The sequence below is a fragment of the Zingiber officinale genome, chromosome 7A, assembly GCF_018446385.1.
Source record: "Zingiber officinale cultivar Zhangliang chromosome 7A, Zo_v1.1, whole genome shotgun sequence".
NCBI classification, from domain to species: Eukaryota; Viridiplantae; Streptophyta; class Magnoliopsida; order Zingiberales; family Zingiberaceae; genus Zingiber; species Zingiber officinale.
Window position 1 is genome coordinate 116,778,369 of NC_055998.1, and position 21,093 is coordinate 116,799,461.

The following is a 21,093-nucleotide window of genomic DNA, read 5'->3' on the forward strand; positions in this document are numbered from 1 at the left end:
TTGGTTGACTTAGTGGTCCGGGCGCCCGGAACCATTCCGGGCGCCCCGAGTTGGACCTTTTCCAGATCGCGGTCAAACCACAATTCGTGCGCTGGGGATAAAGTTTTATATCCCCAGGGCGCTTGGAATTCCTTAGGGGCACCCCGACCAAGGCTATAAATACAGTCTTGGTCTAGAAGATTTTCAATAATCACAAGTAATTCAATTCTAGCACTTGTACACTTCATTTTAGAGTTAAGCTTCTATTTCTTGTGCGTCAACGTTGTAAGAAGCTTCTCCGCTCAGAGAAAATTTTTTATACACTTTTCATTTGCCTTGAATTAATAAGCTCCCATTTATCATGTTTCAATAGAAATAAGGAATTGATTTCAATTTATTGATAATTTATTGTATTTATCATTATTTCTATATTTATTATTATCATTAATATTGTTACTATATTTATTATAATTAATATTTTTTTATATTTTATTTGACAATATTTAATAATCAATGATCCTGTCCGAACCAGAAGTCAACAGACGCTGGGCACGTGACGCTCCAAGGCTCGCTGATGTAGATCTCCAACTAGTGTCGAGATGCTCCGGCTATCCTGCACAGAAGTCGAGCCGGGAAGGGGATTCCCAGCGACGACCCTCCGACGCTCAAGTCAGGTAAATCACGATGAACAAGGTGGCTCCAGAAGTCTCAGAGTACATACCAGCCTCTCTTGTCGATGAAACCTGAGGTTCTTTATATAGAGCTGTGAAAGGTTTGGGCACGCGTACCAAGGTGCATAAGTGTCCCCTGTCCTATCCTAGGTATGCGGCTGTCAGAAAGCTTACCTGTCCTTTCCTAGGTACGCGGCTGTCAGAAAGTTTACCTGACCCATATCGCTACAGTCAAAGCATGCCCTCGATGGGACAGCAGAATCCCCTGTCACAAGATTTGGAGCATGGCACACACGTGAAACCTACAGGTTGTCAAAGAAAGAAATCCTCTGGCAGGTTGTCAAAGAAAAAAATCCTCTGGCCTTTTCCTTTGCTCCAAACTTGTAGTTCGAGCGGACAGATACCTAAACATCCGACCGGACATACGCAGTGGTTTACTTGTGCTTTGTGGAGACTAACAAACAGGGGTGCTTTATGACTGCGGTTGGTCAAAAGGTCAGCTCGGTCCATGACCTTTTTAACTGAGCGTCGGAACCCCGATTTGACAGGGTGCCTCCCAACTACAAGTGCGAGCCGGCCGGGCCCCTCAGGGTACTCGATTCCATCAGCCGGCCGGCAGTCCAATCGGACCGGCCGTCTACGGCCATCCGTCCGGTCGGACCACACTCTCCTCTGGGTGGGCGGCTGTTCCGGTGACTTCCCCTTGGCGTTGACTTTGCAAGAAAGCCCTCTTACTACCGGATCACTTGCCTTCCCTTCAAGTCTAGTCGAAGGAGGAGCATAGTCCGACTGACTGGACTGTGAGTCTAGCCGAACGGCTCTTCCATGCTAATCTTCTCCGCCCGGTCAGCGGCAGAGGTATCCTTGAATGAATCAATGATGGCTTTCGCCGGATCTCCTTGCGTTCTGCGCCAATCTTCGACATCAATGTCGATCATACCTTCATTAAATGCTCCGAATGATTGACTGCCACGTGGAGCAATGCCATCAGAGTACGGAGGCGGTTGCATGATATTTTGATGTGACCGAAGCAATTCGAAATAAACGGCTAGATGTATGCATTGATTCCCGTGACCTGGATCCGACGGTGGAGGCCGCCCGGCCCTCACCCTATAAATTCTTCATTTCCTCCTCACCTTCACACGCCTCCGTCACCTCTATTGTTGCTTTCTGCGCTCTGGAGCTCCGGCGATCTCGCTTCTGCCCTTTGACGCTATCCGGCGCCTTTCTTCGATCCCTCTTCCCCCAGTAAGGTTTTAGATCTCTCCTTTTTCCTTTCCGATATCTAATTCGCACTTCTGCTCTAGTTTTTGAAACTCCATTTCCTCGTCTTTGAAACTTCCTTTTTGATTTCTTCTGTCCCGATCATGGCCAGTTCTTCTCATCCCGAAGAACAATCCCTAGGCCCATGGTATACTACCATGCGATCTCGTTTCGAACAACGGGATTTTGATATTTTGGCTGACAATTTCGAAATCCCCGAGGATATCGAAGTTCGCCTAGCTGGTCCTGCCGCTCGGCCTCACAGACCACCGCGCGGCGGTTTCTGTGTCTTTCGCGACCAATTCATCGCCGGTCTGCGGTTCCCCGTACATCCTTTTATAGTAGACGTCTGTAACTATTTTAGCGTGCCGCTCGGCAGTTTAGTACCAAATACCTTTCGTCTGCTCTGCGGCGTTGTCGTTTTGTTTAAGATTCACAACATCCCCCTCCGACCGGAGGTCTTCTTTTACTTCTATTATCCTAAGCAAGCCGAGCCGGGCACCTTTATGTTCCAAGCTCGGCCCGGTCTGGTCTTCTTCAATAAACTACCCACTTCCAATAAACATTGGAAGGACTATTATTTCTACCTCCGCATGCCCAGTCAGCCAAACTTTCCGACCCAGTGGCAAGTCAGTCTACCTCCCCCTCCCGAACTGAAGAAATTCAAGACCCGATCGGACTATCTTCACGCCGTACTAGCGGCTTGACATCAACAAGCTTCTTCACGAGGGAGTGATGTACATTTTTAGGCTGAGTCCTATACGGACCCCACTTCCGACCGGCTTCGGTAAGAACTTTGCTTTGGCACTTGCTTTAATTGCTAACTGATTTCTTTTTCTCTTCCTGCAGCTGACATCGTCATGGACTCGGTGATGGCCGGCGTTCTAAAGAGAAAGGCAGCGGCGCTGGAGGCCGTGGCAGCCAAGGAAATGAAGACGCTGGGTATTACCCAGGCCGAATCGGACGCTCGGGCCTCTCAACAGCAGGTGGACAGCGGCGCTCCCCTCCAGGGAACCAACGGCCCCGAGGAAGGGTCCGTTCGGGAGGAGGATCAGCCCGCAAAGAGCGCCGAGTGGAGACCGCTTCGCTCGGCTACCTCGCGGTCCAACCCTCGGCCGCCTCATTGCGAGGAAGGCGCTGTGCGAGACCATTTCGTCCGACCGGACGCCTTCTGGCGCCGGTCGAGGCCACTCCGGTTGAAGCCACTCCGGTCGACACTCTCCCCCTGCGTTCAGTCCAACGTTCGACCATCCATTCGCGGTCTTCTGCGCCACTTCCGATCCTCGATCCAAGTCACGGCCGATGTCGTTACTCTTCATCTTCCGATCAAGAGTTGCGGCTGACCGGACAACCGTGCCCGAGCACACTATTACTTTGAAAGGGCCCTCGCCGAGATGTGGGCCGACGCTCGGGCGCCCCGAACTTAGCCAACACCACATGCAAGCGGCTACGGGGTAAGTTCTTCGTTGTTTTTGTTTTTGTTTTGCCTAAAATATTTCCGCTCGGCTTCTAACAACTGCGCCTTCTCGTTTCGAGGTGGGTGGAAGAGATAGCAGTTTCCAGCCGTCCGGACGAGGAGATAAGGCAACTGCGGGCGGCAGGTGGTCCGAGCGGCTCCCAAGGACCTTCCTACTCCGAGCTGCAAAAAGAGCTGAAGAAGGCTGGCGAGCGAAGAAAGCAGTGACTGGCCCACGCCCTAGCCGAGTCCGGCGCAGGTCAAGTCGCGACACAAACATAACTCGGCCACCACTCGGAAGAACACGGCCATCTCCGATCCGGAGAAGAAAAGCGTGAGGCCCGGGGGTCGAAGATAAAGAGCGGAGGCGAGGCTCGATCGGAGAAGGCGGAGCTCGGGCGATGCGGAGAAGATCGAGCGTCTGAATGAGGCCCTCACAAGCTCCCGGGCAACCTTCAAAGAATACCGGGATGCCGAGCCGAGCCGAGTCGCCGCGACAAAGCCACATCCGATCGCCCGAGTTCTCGGAGAAAATTTGCGAGCGGATGTACTCGGCTTTCGACTTGGCAATTACGGCTAATATGACCTATCTGAAGTCGAAGGGCCTTCTTCCGGAGTCCACCAATATTCCGGGCGGTGATCAGGTGGAGCTTCTGAGCAACATTCCGAGGGACCTCTACGACTACATCGAGTAATTCTTGTAATTTAGCCGCTCGGCTGATCATGAACCCTTTTGTATTTAGGCCACTCGGCCTAAGGTTTTAATTTTAATGAAATGCTTTCCTTTCGTGTATTTTATCTTCTTGCTCTGTCCCCTTGCTAACACTTGTGCTGTCCGCTCATCTCCTGTCACATCACACCTTTGGAGAATCGCTGGAGTATTTTCTCCAGCTCTTCCGTTCGGCCGCACATAATTCTGTGTTGCTACCAAGAATCGCTGGTTATGAGACGATCCGAACCTCTCGATGTTCAACCTCGGAGCTCGACGGTTGGCCTGCTCGGATTATTTATAGCGGCTCTCGATCTTTAACGGCGGTGCTCGTCGGCGCGGATATTTATAGCGGTCGGCGCGGCTCTCGATCTTCGCAGCGGTGCTCGTCGGTCTTCCGCTTCGGAGGGTTTATAGACGCCGGCTCGTCTCTTGATCTTTAACGACGGTGCTCGTCGGTCTTCCGCTCGGAGGGTTTATAGGCTCGTCTCTTGATCTTTAACGACGGTGCTCGTCGGTCTTCCGCTCGGAGGGTTTATAGACGCCGGCTCGTCTCTTGATCTTTAACGACGGTGCTCGTCGGTCTTCCGCTCGGAGGGTTTATAGACGCCGGCTCGTCTCTTGATCTTTAACGACGGTGCTCGTCGGTCTTCCGCTCGGAGGGTTTATAGACGCCGGCTCGTCTCTTGACCTTTAAGCACGGTGCGCGTCGGCTTGCTCGGAGGGTTTATAGACGCCGGCTCGTCTCTTGATCTTTAACGGTGCTCGTCGGTCTTCCGCTTCGGAGGGTTGATCGTCTCTTGATCTTTAACGGTGCTCGTCGGTCTTCCTTCGATAGACGTCGGCTCGTCTCTTGATCTTTAACGACGGTGCTCGTCGGTCTTCCGCTCGGAGGGTTTATAGACGCCGGCTCGTCTCTTGATCTTTAACGACGGTGCTCGTCGGCGCGGATATTTATAGCCGGTCGGCGCGGCTCTACGGTTTAACGTCTGGGCTAGACGGCCGTCAAGGCTAATTTTGACACTTCCGTTCGGAGTAGCTCTTTGCCTTTCCCCCAGCTTGGATAATGCCCTCCTGGCCGCACGGCTCAGGATCTACTTCATCGAGTATTTTGGCTCGGATAATATACCTCCGTCCGAATGGCACGGGGCCTTCGATCTTCGAGCGTTTGGCTCGACCCATTTACCTCCGGCCGAACGGCGCGGGGCCTTCGTTCTTCGAGCGTTTGGCTCGACCAATTTACTTCCGGCCGAACGGCACGGGTTATTTGCTTACAAGTCTTAACCACATAAACCTCCCGGCCGATCGGCCTGGGGGCCTTCGCGCTACGATGATAATGCCTTATATTCGCTCCTTTGACTTTTCATCTCTGCATTTCAAGTATTTAGTCGAAAAATGAAATACACAGGGTGATTTACAGTGATACACCTTTCACCCTGCCCGGTAAGGCTGGAGGTGGTTCGCGCTCCACGGCCTATCTAGCTGCCGTCCGTCCTCATCCTCCAGATAATACGCGCCCGAGCGGAGCTTTTCGATGATTTTGAAAGGGCCTGCCCATGCCGTCGCAGACCGGCTTGACTTTCTTCCAGACAAGATCGCCGACTTGGAACGATCTGGGAATTACGCGCCGGTTGTAGTTTTGCTTCATCCGCTGACGGTACGCCATCAGCCGAACGGACGCCTTTGCCCTCTCCTCTTCTACCAAGTCCAGCTCCATGTTTCTTCGTTCGGTGTTGTCATCATCATAGTTCTGGATCCTGGCTGACTCAACGCCTACTTCGACCGGTATGACAGCCTCACCGCCATATACCAAATGGAACGGTGTGACTCCCGTCCCTTCTTTTGGCGTCGTTCGGATAGCCCACAAGACGCTCGGCACCTCGTCCGGCCAACTCCCGCGCAGAATACGAAGAATTTCCCGGTTGGCGACTTCAGCTTGACCGTTGCTCTGAGGATAGGCCACGGATGTGAAATGTTGCTCAATGCCGTAGCTTTGGCACCAATCCTCCAACATCTTCCCTGTGAACTGCCGCCCGTTGTCGGACACCAATCGGCGAGGGATGCCGAACCGACAAATGATGTTCTGCCAGATGAATTTTTTAACCATTTGCTCAGTGATCTTTGCCAGCGGCTCGGCCTCCACCCACTTGGAGAAATAGTCTACCGCCACTAGTAAAAATTTCCTCTGCCCGATCGCCATCGGAAATGGACCTACAATATCCATTCCCCACTGATCGAACGGACATGAGATGGTTGATGCCTTCATCTCCTCTGCCGGTCGGTGGGAGAAGTTGTGATACTTCTGGCATGAAAGGCATGTAGATACTGTCCGAGCGCATCTGCTTGTAAAGTTGGCCAAAAGTATCCGGCCAAAAGGATCTTCTTGGCTAACGAGCGTCCGCCCGGATGACCTCCACATGATCCTTGATGTACTTCCTGGAGGATGTAAGCTGAGTCCTCCGAGCTTACACATTTTAGCAGAGGACGCGAGAAAGCTTTCTTGTAAAGCTGATCTCCGATGAGTGTAAACCGACCGGCTCTTCTTCTGAGGAGCCGGGCTGCATATTCATCGGATGGTGTGGTGCCCGAACGGAGGAATTCTATAATAGGTGTCCTCCAGTCACTTGGAAACGCGAGGCCTTGCATCCGGTCGACATGCGCCACCATCAGCGTTTTTTCAATTGGCTGCTGAATGGCGATCGGCGTTATTGAGCTCGCGAGTTTGGCCAACTCATCGGCCGCCTGGTTCTCCGTTCGGGGAATCTTCTGAATAAGCACTTCTCGGAAAGTAGCTTTGAGTTTTTCAAAGGCCTCAGCGTAGAGTTTAAGCCGAACACAGTTGATTTCAAAGGTGCCGGAAAGTTGCTGAGCGGCCAACTGTGAATCCGAATAGAGAGTCACCCGACCGGCTCCCACATGCCGTGCTGCCTGTAATCCAGCTATAAGGGCCTCATACTCTGCCTCATTGTTGGTGGCCTTGTAGTCCAGCCGGACGGATAGGTGCATCTTTTCTTCTTGCGGTGAGATAAGTAATATCCCAATCCCGCTTCCGAGTCGAGTGGAAGACCCATCCACATATATCTTCCACAGAGCTTCCGGCTCGGGCCTCTGCACTTCGGTCACAAAATCAGCCAAGGATTGGGCTTTAATCGCCGAGCGGGGCTGGTACTGGATGTCAAACTCGCTTAATTCTGTCGTCCACTTGATAAGCCGTCCGGACGCTTCTGGATTCAACAGGACTCTTCCGAGTGGACTGTTCGTCCGGACAATGATTGTGTGGGCCAAGAAATACGGTCGAAGGCGCCGAGCGGCTAGAACCAAAGCAAAGGCCAACTTCTCGAGCCCGGTGTAGCGAGATTCAGCATCTTTCAAAATATGGCTCAGAAAATACACCGGCTGCTCTTCACCGTTCGCCCTCACAAGTGCTGAGCCTACAGCATGCTCAGTTGACGATAGATACATATAAAGTGACTCACCCCCGATCGGCTTGACAAGTATAGGCAGAGAATTCAGATATGTTTTCAACTCTTCAAATGCTCGGTCACACTCTTCGTTCCACTGGAACTTAGTAGCCTTGCGCAGGATCTTGAAGAATGGCAGGCTCCGGTCGGCAGTTTTGGAGATGAATCGGATGTGAGACGGTTGGCAGGCTGCTCTGACTTGGCAGCTGGCAGTTTGCTTTAGCAGCTTGCGTGCTTTGCAGTTTTTTGGCAGTTTGCGTGTTGACAGCAGCATCCGTGCTTTGACAGCTTGTGGTTTTGCTGGCTTTTGACAGCTTGCGGTGTTGGAAGCTTGCGTGCCTCAGCAGCTAGCGTGCTTGACAGCTTGCAGTGGCAGCTTGCAGCTTTGCAGATTGTTTTGACAGCTTGCTGCTTTGACTCAGTTTTAATTTGAATTTCAAATTTGAACCGTTCAATTTGGCAGCTGGCTCTTGGCAGATTGGCACAGTTTGGACAGCATGCAGTTTGACTCAGTCAATTGTAAATTCGAACCCAACTCATTACCTCTTTCTATTCTGGTGCAATCTATCCGGGGCAAGGGATAAAAATCTTTGGGGCATGCTTTGTTCAAATCCTGAAAGTCAATGCAAACTCTCCACTTGCCGCCTGGCTTGGAGACCAATACCACGTTGGCCAGCCAGCTCGGGAACTGCACCTCGCTTATGTGGCCAGCCTCCAGAAGTTTTTCTACTTCCGCCCGGATGATGGCATTCTGCTCGGCGCTGAAGTCCCTTTTTCTTTGCTTCACTGGCCGAGCGTCCGGTCGGACATGCAACTCATGCTGCGCTAGGCTCGGCGAAATTCCGGGCAACTCATGTGTCGACCAGACGAAAACATCATGATTTTCTGGAGGCATTGGATCAGCTTCTTCTTCTGTTTTCCTCTAGATCCGAGGCGATGAAAGTGGTGGCCTCCGATCGGGTCGAATGGATCTGAACTTCCTCCTTTTCATCATAAATTAAAGCGGGAGGTTTCTCGGTTATGGCGTGTACCTCGATTCGGGGCCCTTCCGAGCGGAAGAAGCTTCGCTCGGATCATCTCTATATAGCATCGCCGAGCTGCTAGTTGATCTCCACGCACTTCTCCTACTTTGTCTTCCACGGGAACTTTATCTTCCGGTGGAAGGTTGAAACAACCGCTCGGAATTCGCCGAGCGACGGCGTCCCAGAATGACATTGTAGGATGATGGAGAGTCGACCACCACGAAGTTTATTGTCTGGTCCTCTGAGCGGCTCTTCCCCGGTGAGGTGGCGGTACCGGATCGTCCGCCCAGACAACGGGGTAGTCATATGCAACAGCTCAGCCTGATCAATTTGTTGCTGATCGAACGCCTTCTTGAATATGATGTTCACCGACCTCCCTATGTCAACAAAGATATGGTGAATGGTATAATTAGTGATCACCACGCGGATGATCAAGGCGTCGTTGTGAGGGATCTCGACTCCCTCCAAGTCTCGGGGTCTGAAGCTGATCTCGGGCCCGCTTGCCTTCTCTTGGCTGCATCCGACCACATGGATCTGCAGTCATCGCGCGGACGACTTCCGGGCTCGGTTGGAATCTCCTCTGGTCGGTCCGCCAATGATAACGTTGATCTCCCGGAAGTATTGCTCCTATTTTCCTCCTCCCGAGCGGACGGTCGGGACCGTTCTCTGGACGTCCGGCGACTCTCCTGTCTTGGGGATCTATGCCGATCGGACGTCTGGTGATGTCGCCTCTCTATGCGGGTCCGGTCGGCTTCCTGGGTCCTTTGCCTCCTGTCGAGGGGAGGAGACCGTCGTTCGGCTCTCCGGGGAACAGGATTGGACACAAAGGGAAGGCTTCGGCAATCCCTCGTGTTGTGCGTATCCGTTTGGTGGAATTTGCAGAACATAGGGGTCCACCTCTTCTTTGGCTTGGGCCGAGCGGCAGCCACTTCTTGTACGTGCGATCTGACGTGAGGGGATCGAATTGCTTCGGCCCTCGGTCCTCTGGGTGGCTGCTGAGCGGTGTGCTGTTTCCGCTCGGCTGGAGTTTCCTTTTTCCGAGCGGCTTGCGCTTCTTCCACATTTATATATTCGTTGGCCCGATGTAGCATGTGATCATAATCTCGGGGCGGCTTTCGGATGAGCGACCGGAAGAAATCCCCATCCACAAGGCCTTGCGTGAAGGCATTCATCATCGTCTCCGATGTGGCCGTTGGGATGTCCATCGCCACTTGGTTGAATCGCTGGATGTAAGCTCGAGCGATTCTTTTGGTTCTTGCTTGATGGCGAACAAGCTAACACTTGTTTTCGATAACGCCGACTGCTAGCGAAGTGGTGGAGGAAGGCCGTTCGGAAGTCCTGAAGCTTGTGATGGATCCGTCCGGCAGCCTACGGAACCACCGTTGAGCCGATCCCAGAGAGTGGTAAGAAAGACGCGGCACTTTACTCCATCGGTGTATTGATGGAGCGTGGCTGATATCAAACTTACCCGGATGATCATCCGGTCCGTTGTTCCATTGTATTCGCCGATCGTCGGAGGCACGTAGTGCTTGGGCAGAGGGTCTCGTAAATATCTTCCGAGAATTGGTCCGCTTGGGAGATGAGTTTGCCCGGGGCTTTCCCTTTTCGTCATCCCGCCTTGGCATTTCATCCGAAGAGGAGCCTCTATCTCTTCGAGTTGGTGCAGCTTCGAGTGCGAAACAAGGCTCGGTGAAATGCGACGGTGGCTGAGGTGCTTCCGCTCGGCCATGAGACGCAGATGTTGCTTGCTGCGCTCGGCGGATGCTTTTTGTTTTGCTCTATGAGTTTGGCGGCCCTTATCTCGACCGTAGGCCGAGTTCTTCGTTGAAAGCGTCACAGTGTTGTCGTCGGCCTCGTCCATTGTCTCCGATCGGATGCGGGAGCGTTCCCACAGAGGGGACGCTGGGCACGTGCCGCTCTCCGACTCGCTGACGTAGATCTTCGCTGATGTAGATCTCCAACTAGTGTCGAGATGCTCCGGCTATCTTGCAGCCGGGAAGGGGATTCCCAGTGACGACCCTCCGACGCTCAGGTAAATCACGATGAACAAGGTGGCTCCGAAGTCTCGGAGTACATACCCTCTTGTCGATGAAACGAGGTTCTTTATATAGAGTGATGAAAGGTTGGGCACGCGTACCAAGGTGCATAAGTGTCCCCTGTCCTATCCTAGGTATGCGGCTATTTACCTGTCCTTTCCTAGGTACGCGGCTGTCAGAAAGTTTACCTGACCCATATCGCTACAGTTAAAGCATGCCCTCGATGGGACAGCAGAATCCCCTGTCACAAGATTTGGAGCATGGCACACACGTGAAACCTACAGGTTGTCAAAGAAAGAAATCCTCTGGCAGGTTGTCAAAGAAAGAAATCCTCTGGCCTTTTCCTTTGCTCCAAACTTGTAGTCCGAGCGGACAGATACCTAAACATCCGACCGGACATACGCAGTGGTTTACTTGTGCTTTGTGGAGACTAACAAACAGGGGTGCTTTATGACTGCGGTCGGTCAAAAGGTCAGCTCGGTCCATGACCTTTTTAACTGAGCGTCGGAACCCCGATTTGACAGGGTGCCTCCCAACTACAAGTGCGAGCCGGCCGGGCCCCTCAGGGTACTCGATTCCATCGGCCGGCCGGCAGTCCAATCGGACCGGCCGTCTACGGCCATCCGTCCGGTCGGACCACACTCTCCTCTGGGTGGGCGGCTGTTCCGGTGACTTCCCCTTGGCGTTGACTTTGCAAGAAAGGGGGGGCCCACTCTTACTACCGGATCAATCAATAAGAAAGCAACGAGAAAAAAATGCACTAAATAGCACATGTCATCCATTTAATTACAAATGAAAAGAATCCAAAAAGAGAGAAATAAATAAGTATTTTCTTATGATTATTGCATTCTTATCGTGGTATCAAAGGCATAATCCTTCATTTCTCCCCATCAACTTGTCTACACCATCATCATCTCTTACAGTCGATCCTCAAATTTATTAGAGTATTATTGGAGCCTTATAACATGTCATTATCACATATCCTGATTTATCTTTTGTTGTCAATCAGGCTTGTCAATATATGTATTATCCCACTGAACAACATTGGGAAGGAGTTAAGAGAATCCTTTGCCATCTCAAGGCACTATATTTCATGGTCTCTTTTTGTATCAACATTCCTTACGAGAGTTAAATGCATTTTAGTGATGCAGATTGAACACTCTCCTAAAGATAAATGTTCTACTGGAGGATATACATTATTTTTTTTGGACGGAATCTTATCTCATGACATTCTAAAAATCAACCTACATATCTTGATCTAGTACTGAAGCTGAATATAAAGTTGTTGTTAATATAACATTTGAAATCATTTGGCTCTAAACCCTTTTATCATAGTTACATATTTCTACTAATGTTATACCTAAGATATGATGTAATAATACTGGAGCAACATATCTTACTGTAAATCCAATTTTTCATACTCGCACAAAACATATGGAGATAGATTTTCACTTTGTACAAGAATGTGTAACGGCTAAACAACTATCAGTCTCATATATCTCTACAGAGGATCAAGTTGCTTGCATCTTCACCAAATCATTATCTAGACAACGATTTCATAGAATGACAATCAAACTCAACGTATTGCACATCCCGTTAAATTTATCGGGAGTAATGACAACAAAGATAACAGTTCAAGATAATAATCAGAAGATTTATCATGTTCCGAATAGAAATAAGGAATTGATTTCAATTATTAATAGCTTACTATATTTGGATTATAATCACAATCATATTTATCATTATTTCTATATTTATTATTATCATAGGTATTGTAATATGTTAATATATCTATCATAATATTTTTTATATATTATTTGATCATTTGTATAAATAAATCTGTTCCAATTTTTCCGTCCATTTATTTAAGAATTCTTTATTTTCTTATAAAATATATATGTTTGGGACAAGGAGGATATATGGTAATAAGTATTTAAATTGTTATTAGGATTAGGAAAGTTCTTTGTTTTTTTTTCTGAGAGTCGAATGAAAGTTTATTCTATGTTAATTTATTTCATCAATTCCTTATTGATTTTTTTAATCGTTGTAAATGGATTTAATAAAAAAAAATAATTATTTCTTTTTTTACCAATTACATTCTTGTCAAGGAGCACGTCCCAACTCAAGTCAATCACCTCTAGACGAGCTCAACAATGATATACTCAAATAGACGAGCTCAACAATGATATACTCAAACAGGAGAAGACGATGCTCGCACACTCTCTCTCTCTTTTTGAGCTAACTCAACCCACACGTTTCGCAAGCTGATAGACACAGCTCATGCAGTAACTCGGCTTGCAAAATCCAAAGACAGGTCCCGAGCAGCAAGACGACAGGCGCAATAGCTCGAAAGGCTGCGCCGAGTGCTCGAGTTCAAGCACTTCATTCCTGCCTACTAAATACTAAAAACCACCCTCCCTCTCACTGTCTCACTACCTAAAGAGCAGTTGGCTAACCCTCTTCTAATTCTATTTCTATTTCTATTCCTATTTCTTCCTTTTTCTTTTTTTTTTCTATGTTTCCGATATATATTTTCCCCTCTCATATCACGAGATGATGAGGTGGTGACATGACAACCATGCCATCGGCCCATCGCCATGCACTCCACTTACTTCTCTACAATCTCCATCTTTTTGTTTGTTTCTTCCTCTGCTATCTTGTGAAGCCCTTAGCCGAGGCAGAGACAGATGGTGGCCTCTGTGTTCTGTTGACTTATTCTGCGAAATTAATGTTTTGGCAGTGATTCCAGGGGTGGTGCGGAGAGATTGCCAGAGCAGATTTTGGAGCCTCTCCATTTCTCCACTTGTTCCTCCAGGAATCTGTCCTCCATGGCTGGTGGCTTTAACTGCGACGCCCTTTGGTGTAAATTGAACTACCATTATTTGAGCACCAAGGTAGCTGCAAAAAGAATGTTTGGTTGCGTAATTGTTCGACTTTGGTGCCGTTAATTATTGTGTATGTCACGTGTGAACAAAATGATGCCCGATGTGACACCGGATCTATGAATGTGTTTCAATTAAGTACTTCGATCGCATCATGGATTAATCATGTTCGAATGATACTGATCGCTGTCAATTTGTCTTGGACTGCCTTAATTGCGCAGGAAAGGCTATGAACTGGTGGCCATCCACTTTGCTAGCTGCTGTAACTTCCATTGAAGTCGAGAGAAAAAAAGAGGCCTGATGCATGACGATGAAGAAGAGAAGCAGAAACCGCTGGTATAGGTGTATATATATAACACCACCATGCATGCACCAAAAACAACAGGGAAATGCATTTTCAATTCCCAATCAAATTTAGTGGCTGACAAGAGTGTTTCGTTAATTAATGCATGGGAGGAAAGGGAGATCAAAATAATACAACATAAAGTTCACGTACACTTTTTGCGCATCCCCAAGCTCTTGGCCCTTCCTTGTTGGCCCCATCCCCTCGTCTTCAGAGATACCTTTCTCCTTCTCTCCCTCATTAATATTTTTATTATTATTAATAATAATAAAATTCATTTTGTTAATAAATATTAAAATTTAAATAAAAACATAAGAATTACGAGAGAGTAAAAGAAAAAAAAGGAAAATATCTCTAAGTCTCGTAATTATAAAACGTTGCCATATTCCTTCGTCTCTGTAAAAACAGAAAGGAGAGGCAGAGCGCTTGAGCGGGGATAATGTTACCGGAAGAAGAAGAAGAAGGAAACGGGAAGACTAGGCTCTTCTCGATCAACGACAACGTCGACCTTCTCTCCGAGATACTGGGCCGCCTCGACGGACGGTCGCTGGCGGTGGCTGCTTGCGTCTGCAGTCTCTGGAGCGCCGTCGGCCGCCGGGAGGGCGTGTGGGAGGCCGTCTGTCTCCGCCACGCTCCCTTCGGAAAGGGGGCGGCGGAGACAGCCACCGTTGGCTCCACCCGGTCCGTGGTGGCCGCGCTGGGTGGGTACCGCAGGCTGTACCGCCTTTGCATCGGCCCGGCGCTAGACCGGCTCGCCTCCGGAGGCGGAGGAAACGTGCCACCTTCGGCCTCCTCCGCGCGCCACCTTTCTCTGTCACTGTCGCTGTCGCTCTTCTCCATCGATTGCTACGAGAGGCTGGGCGTGGGCACGGCGGCGGCCGGTGGAAGGCAGCAGAAGCCTGCGTCGCTGCTCTTCCTGTCCAAGCCTGTGGGCGTGTCATGATCTCCACCGATAGTTTTCGGCCTCGGAGAATCAGGGGCCGTTCGATCTATTGTCGTCTCTGCTTCTTATTTATTCACTTAAAAAACAAAAAATGATTCATAATCTGCACGACTATTCCTAAACTAACTAATATTAACATAACCATCAAATTCTTGAGCAATGAATTAGTTGTCTTATTTGATTGAGAATTTCCTAATTATTTCTTTTTGAGAGTTTTTGAGAATTTCTTGATTAAATGGTTAAGGTACAGCCTCATATGGATATAGTTAATTATCCATTATCGAGATTCCTGATGGGGGAACCTAATCTGCATACTTCGCCATGGTCCAGTGCCTGTTTGCCACGTGTGAAGCTATTTTTCAACTTGGCTTGGTGGTACTGAAAGGATAGCGTTGTGTGTCGTCTCAGACAAAGGTCATGAAAAGCATTTGATTGTCACATGGTTAAGGCATGGGGTGGAGGGGCGAGTGAATCGTTTTTTTACCATATGAAAATCATTTGATTGAAGTGTTGTCGTCCTAAAATTTAGAATTCGAAACTCGATTATATTTTTTTTATGTATTAATTAATATTTCAAAAATTAATAATCATCCATGATTTATCTCTTTTATGTTTATCCAGAATGAATTGACAAGAGCACGAAGCATAAATATATTCATCTTTTTTTATTATGAAAAACATTTGATTAAACCAGCAACAATATTTAACTAAAAAATGATGCGTTAAGAAATGCAAAGTTTGAATTTCATAGGAAATGTTTTTTCTTTAGTAAAAAATGAGTTTAAGAATGTTAAGAATATTGATTATTTGGATATGTTTGTAGAGTATTTTTTATTCATCGATGGATGAAATATTTTCGTGGGATTGAATTAGACATTCTCAGGATTAGTTAATTAGAAAAATTAGATATTTGATGTCCAAAAAAATAAATCAAAAGTGATGCAGTGATAAGGAGCGACCCATCTTGGGAAAGGTCTTCGCCGCAATAGAGGTCAAAATTAAGACGGTCAACGTCTTCTATCGCAGGCGGGGCAGGCAAGTGATTTGTCTGACCAAGATATGAAAGGTCCGATCCAGCATCATCACTAGCTTGGCCACCAGCTGAGCTAAAATGCTCAAGACAGGAATGAACGCCAAGTTTATACAGAAGTAGGCCGAGCGGCTACCCCGCTCGGCCTTACATCAATATCCATATCAGCGGAGTAGAGTCATAGTCGAGCAAGCCACATGCGGGCAAAGCTACTACAGCCGAGTGGTTATCCCATTCGGTCTAGACACGCGCAACAACCATACAGTGCCAGACAACGGATTCTAGCTGAGCGACCACCACGCTCGGCCCCTGCAACGAACGACACTGGACAGAGAACTTTTAGTCGAGCGACCATTTCGTTCGGCTGAGCAACAGACAGCAGGATATCCTTCGACATCCTTTTGGGAGTTAGTGCCGCCGACGGGCGACATGGTCAGATAGAATATTGTACAACGGAAGCTTCCACTATCATTTCAGAGATATACTCAGCTCGTTAAAGTACTGTGTTAGGGACACTTTACCGACATGTCTCTTAAGGGAAAGCTTAGGATTGCATGCTCGCTTTAAGAAGCGTGCACACACGCTACAGAAGCCCTATATAAAGGGGGGTCCAGGCATCGGCGGAGGTATGCTTTTCTCGCGATTTCTACAGTTGCGCTACAGTTTTCTTTGTTTCTTGCTTCGCGCGGAGATTGACTTGAGCGTCGGAGGGCCATCGCCGGGGATCCCTTCCCTGGCTCGGCACTGACGCTGTTTGTGTTATAGGCAGAAGTCCCTCGGAGGTCAGTAGGAGTACCACGTCCCCAACATCCGCTTCCTCAAGTTTTGGATATGATCATATTTGGCGCCGTCTGTGGGAATGCCACCTGAATCCGAGTCGAGAAAATTGAAGACATTGGAGAACTAGCCATCGTGATGCTCACGCAAGAGGAGTTGGAGATGCTCGTGCAAGCACAAGCTGCAAAAATGATGGAGCAACAACAATAACAGGCGATAGCCAATCGGCCAGCACCGCAGCCTGCGATCTCAGCGGCCAATCGACGAGCGGGACAAGAAGACCAAGCGGAGCAACTCTCCGTTTGGGGACAGAACCGTAGGCCGACCGACACACAAGGGGAAGCACCGCCCCGCACCGATCCCTTTCCATCGGGCTCTGTTCCAAACCCCCTCGGAGATAGCTCAAGCGCATCAAGAGCGGGTGCCATCTTCGGATGAGGCGCCCGTGCGGGACGCAAGGAAAGGAAAAGCGCTCCTGAACACCGCATCTCCCGAACAGATCAACAAGCAGTTCTCATAGGTGATCTTACAAGACCCTCTATCTCGACACTACACCCCATTGGCGATCGGGACGTATAACGGGACAACCGACCTAGATGATCACCTGGATCGATTCGACAATGAGGCTATGCTGCACCAGTACACAGACGAAGTAAAATGCAGAGTCTTTCTCACGACTCTCTCCGGATTGACGCAGTAATGGTTCAGGAGACTGCCGGACGGCTCGATACGAAGTTTCAAAGACTTCTGAGCCACCTTCCAGCACTACTTCGCCAGCAGCCGACGCTACCAGAAGACGAGCGTCAGCCTCTTCGTCCTGAAACAAGGGACCAAGGAAGTGCTCCGAGCGTACATCCAACACTTCAACTAAGTGGCCATGGATATCCCTTCTGTTTCATCTGAGACCATGATGAATGCCTTCACCCAGGGGCTTGCAGAGGAAGACTTCTTTCGGTCACCTATACAAAAGCCGCCCTGGAACTTCGACCACATGTTAAAAAAGGTCAACGAGTACATCAATGTGGAAGAAGACCAGGCGGCCAGAAGAAAGGATACACCGATCGAGCATCCTATGCCGACCGAGCGTCGACCTAGCAGCCATCTGCCGCCCAAGGGGCTGAGAGTTGAAGGGGCACGACTAAACCAAGAAGCTAGGGTGCACGTTGTACAGCATGTGGCGTCCGACCGACCCAAGGCGCCGAAGGGAAAGATATGGACGCCTATATTTTGCTCGTTTCACCAGTCGACAATGCACAACACGAGGGACTATCGAGGACTGACATCGATCGCCAACCGACCGACCCCCAGGGGATATCGCCGTGGCTCTCCATCTCCTGATCGAAGGGATCGCCGCCGCTAGACTGAGTGACGAGAAGAGAGAATAGAACTCGAGTGACATCATCATCAGCGGAGGGAGGAAACCGATCCCTCCAGGATCTTGTCTGAGAGGAATAGACTGTCCACCCTGGAAGAGGAAAATAGAAACAACGCTTCCCGTGGAGAGATAGACATGATTGCCGAAGGGCCGACCGACAGAGATTCCAATCGGGCCCGGAAGGCATACGTTCGGTGGTTAGAGATCCATGCCATCGGATGTTGTAGGAAGAAGGACGAGGGACCCCAAATTAGTTTTGGCCCCAGCGATTTGGAAGGGATCGAAATCCCTCACGATGATGCTTTGATCATCCGAGCTGTGATCGCCATTTCCACCTTTCACTAAACCTTCGTCGACACAGGGAGTTCGGTGAACATCATCTTTAAGAAGGCGTTTGATCAACTACAGATCGATCGCAATGAACTGCTGCCCATGGCGACCCACTCTACGGATTCACAGGCAATGAAGTCTTGTCGATCGGCCAAACAAGACTGGCCATCTTATTGGAAGAAGAGCTGTTGAGGAGGACTCGAACCACCAACTTCATAGTTGTGGACGCACCATCGGCTTACAACGTCATTTTGGGCCGACCGACCCTTAACGCGTTTCATGCGATAGTATCCACTTACTGCCAGAAGATAAAGTTCCCGGTAGATGACTAGGTGGGCGAGGTCAAAGGCGATCAACTGGTCGCTCGGCGATGTTATGTGGAGATGGTCAAGGCCGAGGCCAAAGCAGTGCAGAAGGCTCCACGGCTAGAGGTAAATGTTGTTACCAAGAAACATCCTACCTTAATATACGAAGAAAAGGAAGAGGTACAGATCCACCCGAGCCGGTCGGAAGCCACAACATTCGTAGCCACCGACCTGGAGGAGAAGCAGAAGGCAGAATTGATCCTCTGCCTCAAGAAAAATCATGACGTGTTCGCATGGTCGACATATGAGTTACCCGACATCTCCCCGAGCGTGACCCAACACGAGTTGAATGTCTGACCGGATGCTCGACCGGTCAAGCAAAGGAAAAGGGATTTCAGTGCTAAGCAAAACGTAATCATCTGGGCGGAGGTAGAAAAGCTGTTGGAGGCTGGCCACATCAGGGAAGTCCAATTCCCAAGTTGGCTTGCCAATGTGGCGCTAGTCTCCAAGCCGGACAACAAATGACGGGTCTGCATCGATTTCCGTGACTTAAACAAGGCATGCCTGAAGGATTTCTATCCACTGCCCAGGATAGATCAACTGGTGGACTCGACGGCGGGCTGTGAGCTGATCTGCATGCTCGACGCATATCAAGAGTACCATCAAGTACCGCTCGCCCGTGAAGACCAAGAAAATGTCAGCTTCATCATGGTCGACAAGACATACTGCTACAACATCATGCCGTTTGGATTGAAGAATACTGGAGCCACCTACCAAAGACTAATGAATAAAGTGTTCCGATGGCAGATTGACCGTAATATGGAGGTATATGTCGATGATATACTCATTAAATCCCTCTGAGCGGCTGATCTATGCACAAATATCGACGAAACCTACCGGACGTTAAGAGCATACGGGATAAAGCTAAACCCGAGCAAATGTCTGTTCAGCGCAAAGAGTGGTCGCTTCCTAGGCTGCATTGTCAGGGCATCGAAGCCAACCCCAGTAAGGTCCAAGCTTTGCAGAACATGCCTCCGCCTCAGAACTTAAAGGAAGCCCAGACGCTGACTGGTCGGATCACGACATTATCCCGATTTATATCCAAGTCATCCGATCGGAGCTTGTCATTTTTCAAAATACTGCGTCGAGCCATAAAATTCCAATGGGACGCCGAATGTGACCGAGCGCTAGAGGAGCTGAAGGCATATTTTAGCTCACTACCTGTTTTAGCCAAGCCAGTCGCGGGTGAGCCGCTCTGGATATATTTGTCATCCAACGAGCATGCCGTTGGGTCGACTTTAGTCAGGAAAAGCGGCCAAGATCAGCAACCTGTATATTTTCTAAGTCATATATTAAAGGACGCTGAATCTCGCTACACCGATCTCGAAAAATTGGCCTATGCACTAGTACTCGCCGCTCGGAGGCTTTGCCCATACTTCCTAGCGCACTCAATAATAGTGCTAACTAACAACGCACTAGGGAGAGTTCTCCTCAATCCGGAAGCGTCTGGACGGCTAATCAAGTGGACAACCGAGCTTAGTGAGTTTGACATCCAATATCAGCCCCGAGTGGCAATCAAGGCTCAGGCCTTGACAGATTTTGTTATAGAAGTCCAGAGTAACGAAGCACCGACGACATGGAAGATATATGTGGCTGGCTCGTCCACTCGGCAAGGCAGCAGGATTGGCTTAATCCTCATATCACCTTGGGAAGGCAGAATGTAGCTATCCGTTGAGCTGGACTACCGAGCTACTAACAACGAAGCAAAATATAAGGCACTGATAGCTGGCCTACAAGTAGCTCAACACGTGAGAGTGGATAAGGTCCTCATCTACTCGGACTCCTAGCTCGCGGCTCAGCAACTAGCCGGGACCTTTGAAATAAGTAGCTCGCGGTTAAGGCTCTATACAGAGGCTTTTGAAAAGCTGAAGACCAACTTCGAAGAGATGGTTATCCAGAAGATCCCCCGATCAAAGAACCAAGCGGCAGATGAGCTAGCAAAGCTGGCCATCTAGTTAACGCCGATCGTCATAGGTCAGCCGATCGAGCAAGTATCGCTAGTGGCCCACATCGACCGTATGGAGGGAATCACCTTTCCAAACGATTGGAGGATGTGCCTAATAGAATTCTTACGTTCGGGGATTGCGCCTACCGATCCAGAGGATGCTCACTTGATAAAGAAGAGAGTCGGTCGATTCACCCTGATCTGCAACCAACTCTTTAAGAAGGCTTTTGCCCCCTACTCAATTGTGTCGGACTAGAAGACGTCGATTACATCCTGAAGGAGGTACACCAAGCCGCTTGTGGGGGTCACCATGGCGGCCACGCGTTGGCTCAGAAAATACTTCTGACTGGATACTTTTGGTCGACCCTCTAGGAGGATGCCGTTCGGACGGTGACCACATGTTTATCTTGCCAGAAGTACCATAACCTATCGCACCGACCGACCGAGAAAATGAAAGCGTCTACGGTATCGTGCCCGTTTGACCAATGGGGCATGGATATTGTGGG

At 49.3% G+C, this 21,093-nt stretch overlaps 1 protein-coding gene across 1 annotated transcript; it reads left to right on the forward strand.

Moving 5' to 3' along the window:
• The first annotated feature begins 14,242 nt into the window (after positions 1-14,242).
• LOC122000403 (F-box protein SNE-like) lies at positions 14,243-15,006 on the forward strand. Its single transcript, XM_042554816.1, has one exon. The coding sequence runs from the start codon at positions 14,262-14,264 to the stop codon at positions 14,763-14,765; it is 504 nt and encodes a 167-aa protein (XP_042410750.1). The 5' UTR covers positions 14,243-14,261; the 3' UTR covers positions 14,766-15,006.
• Positions 15,007-21,093: the final 6,087 nt, after the last annotated feature.

Coding starts and splice junctions, on each gene's coding strand:
- LOC122000403 (XM_042554816.1), top strand. CDS start 14,262: ATGTTACCGGAAGAAGAAGAAGAAGGAAACGGGAAGACTAGGCTCTTC.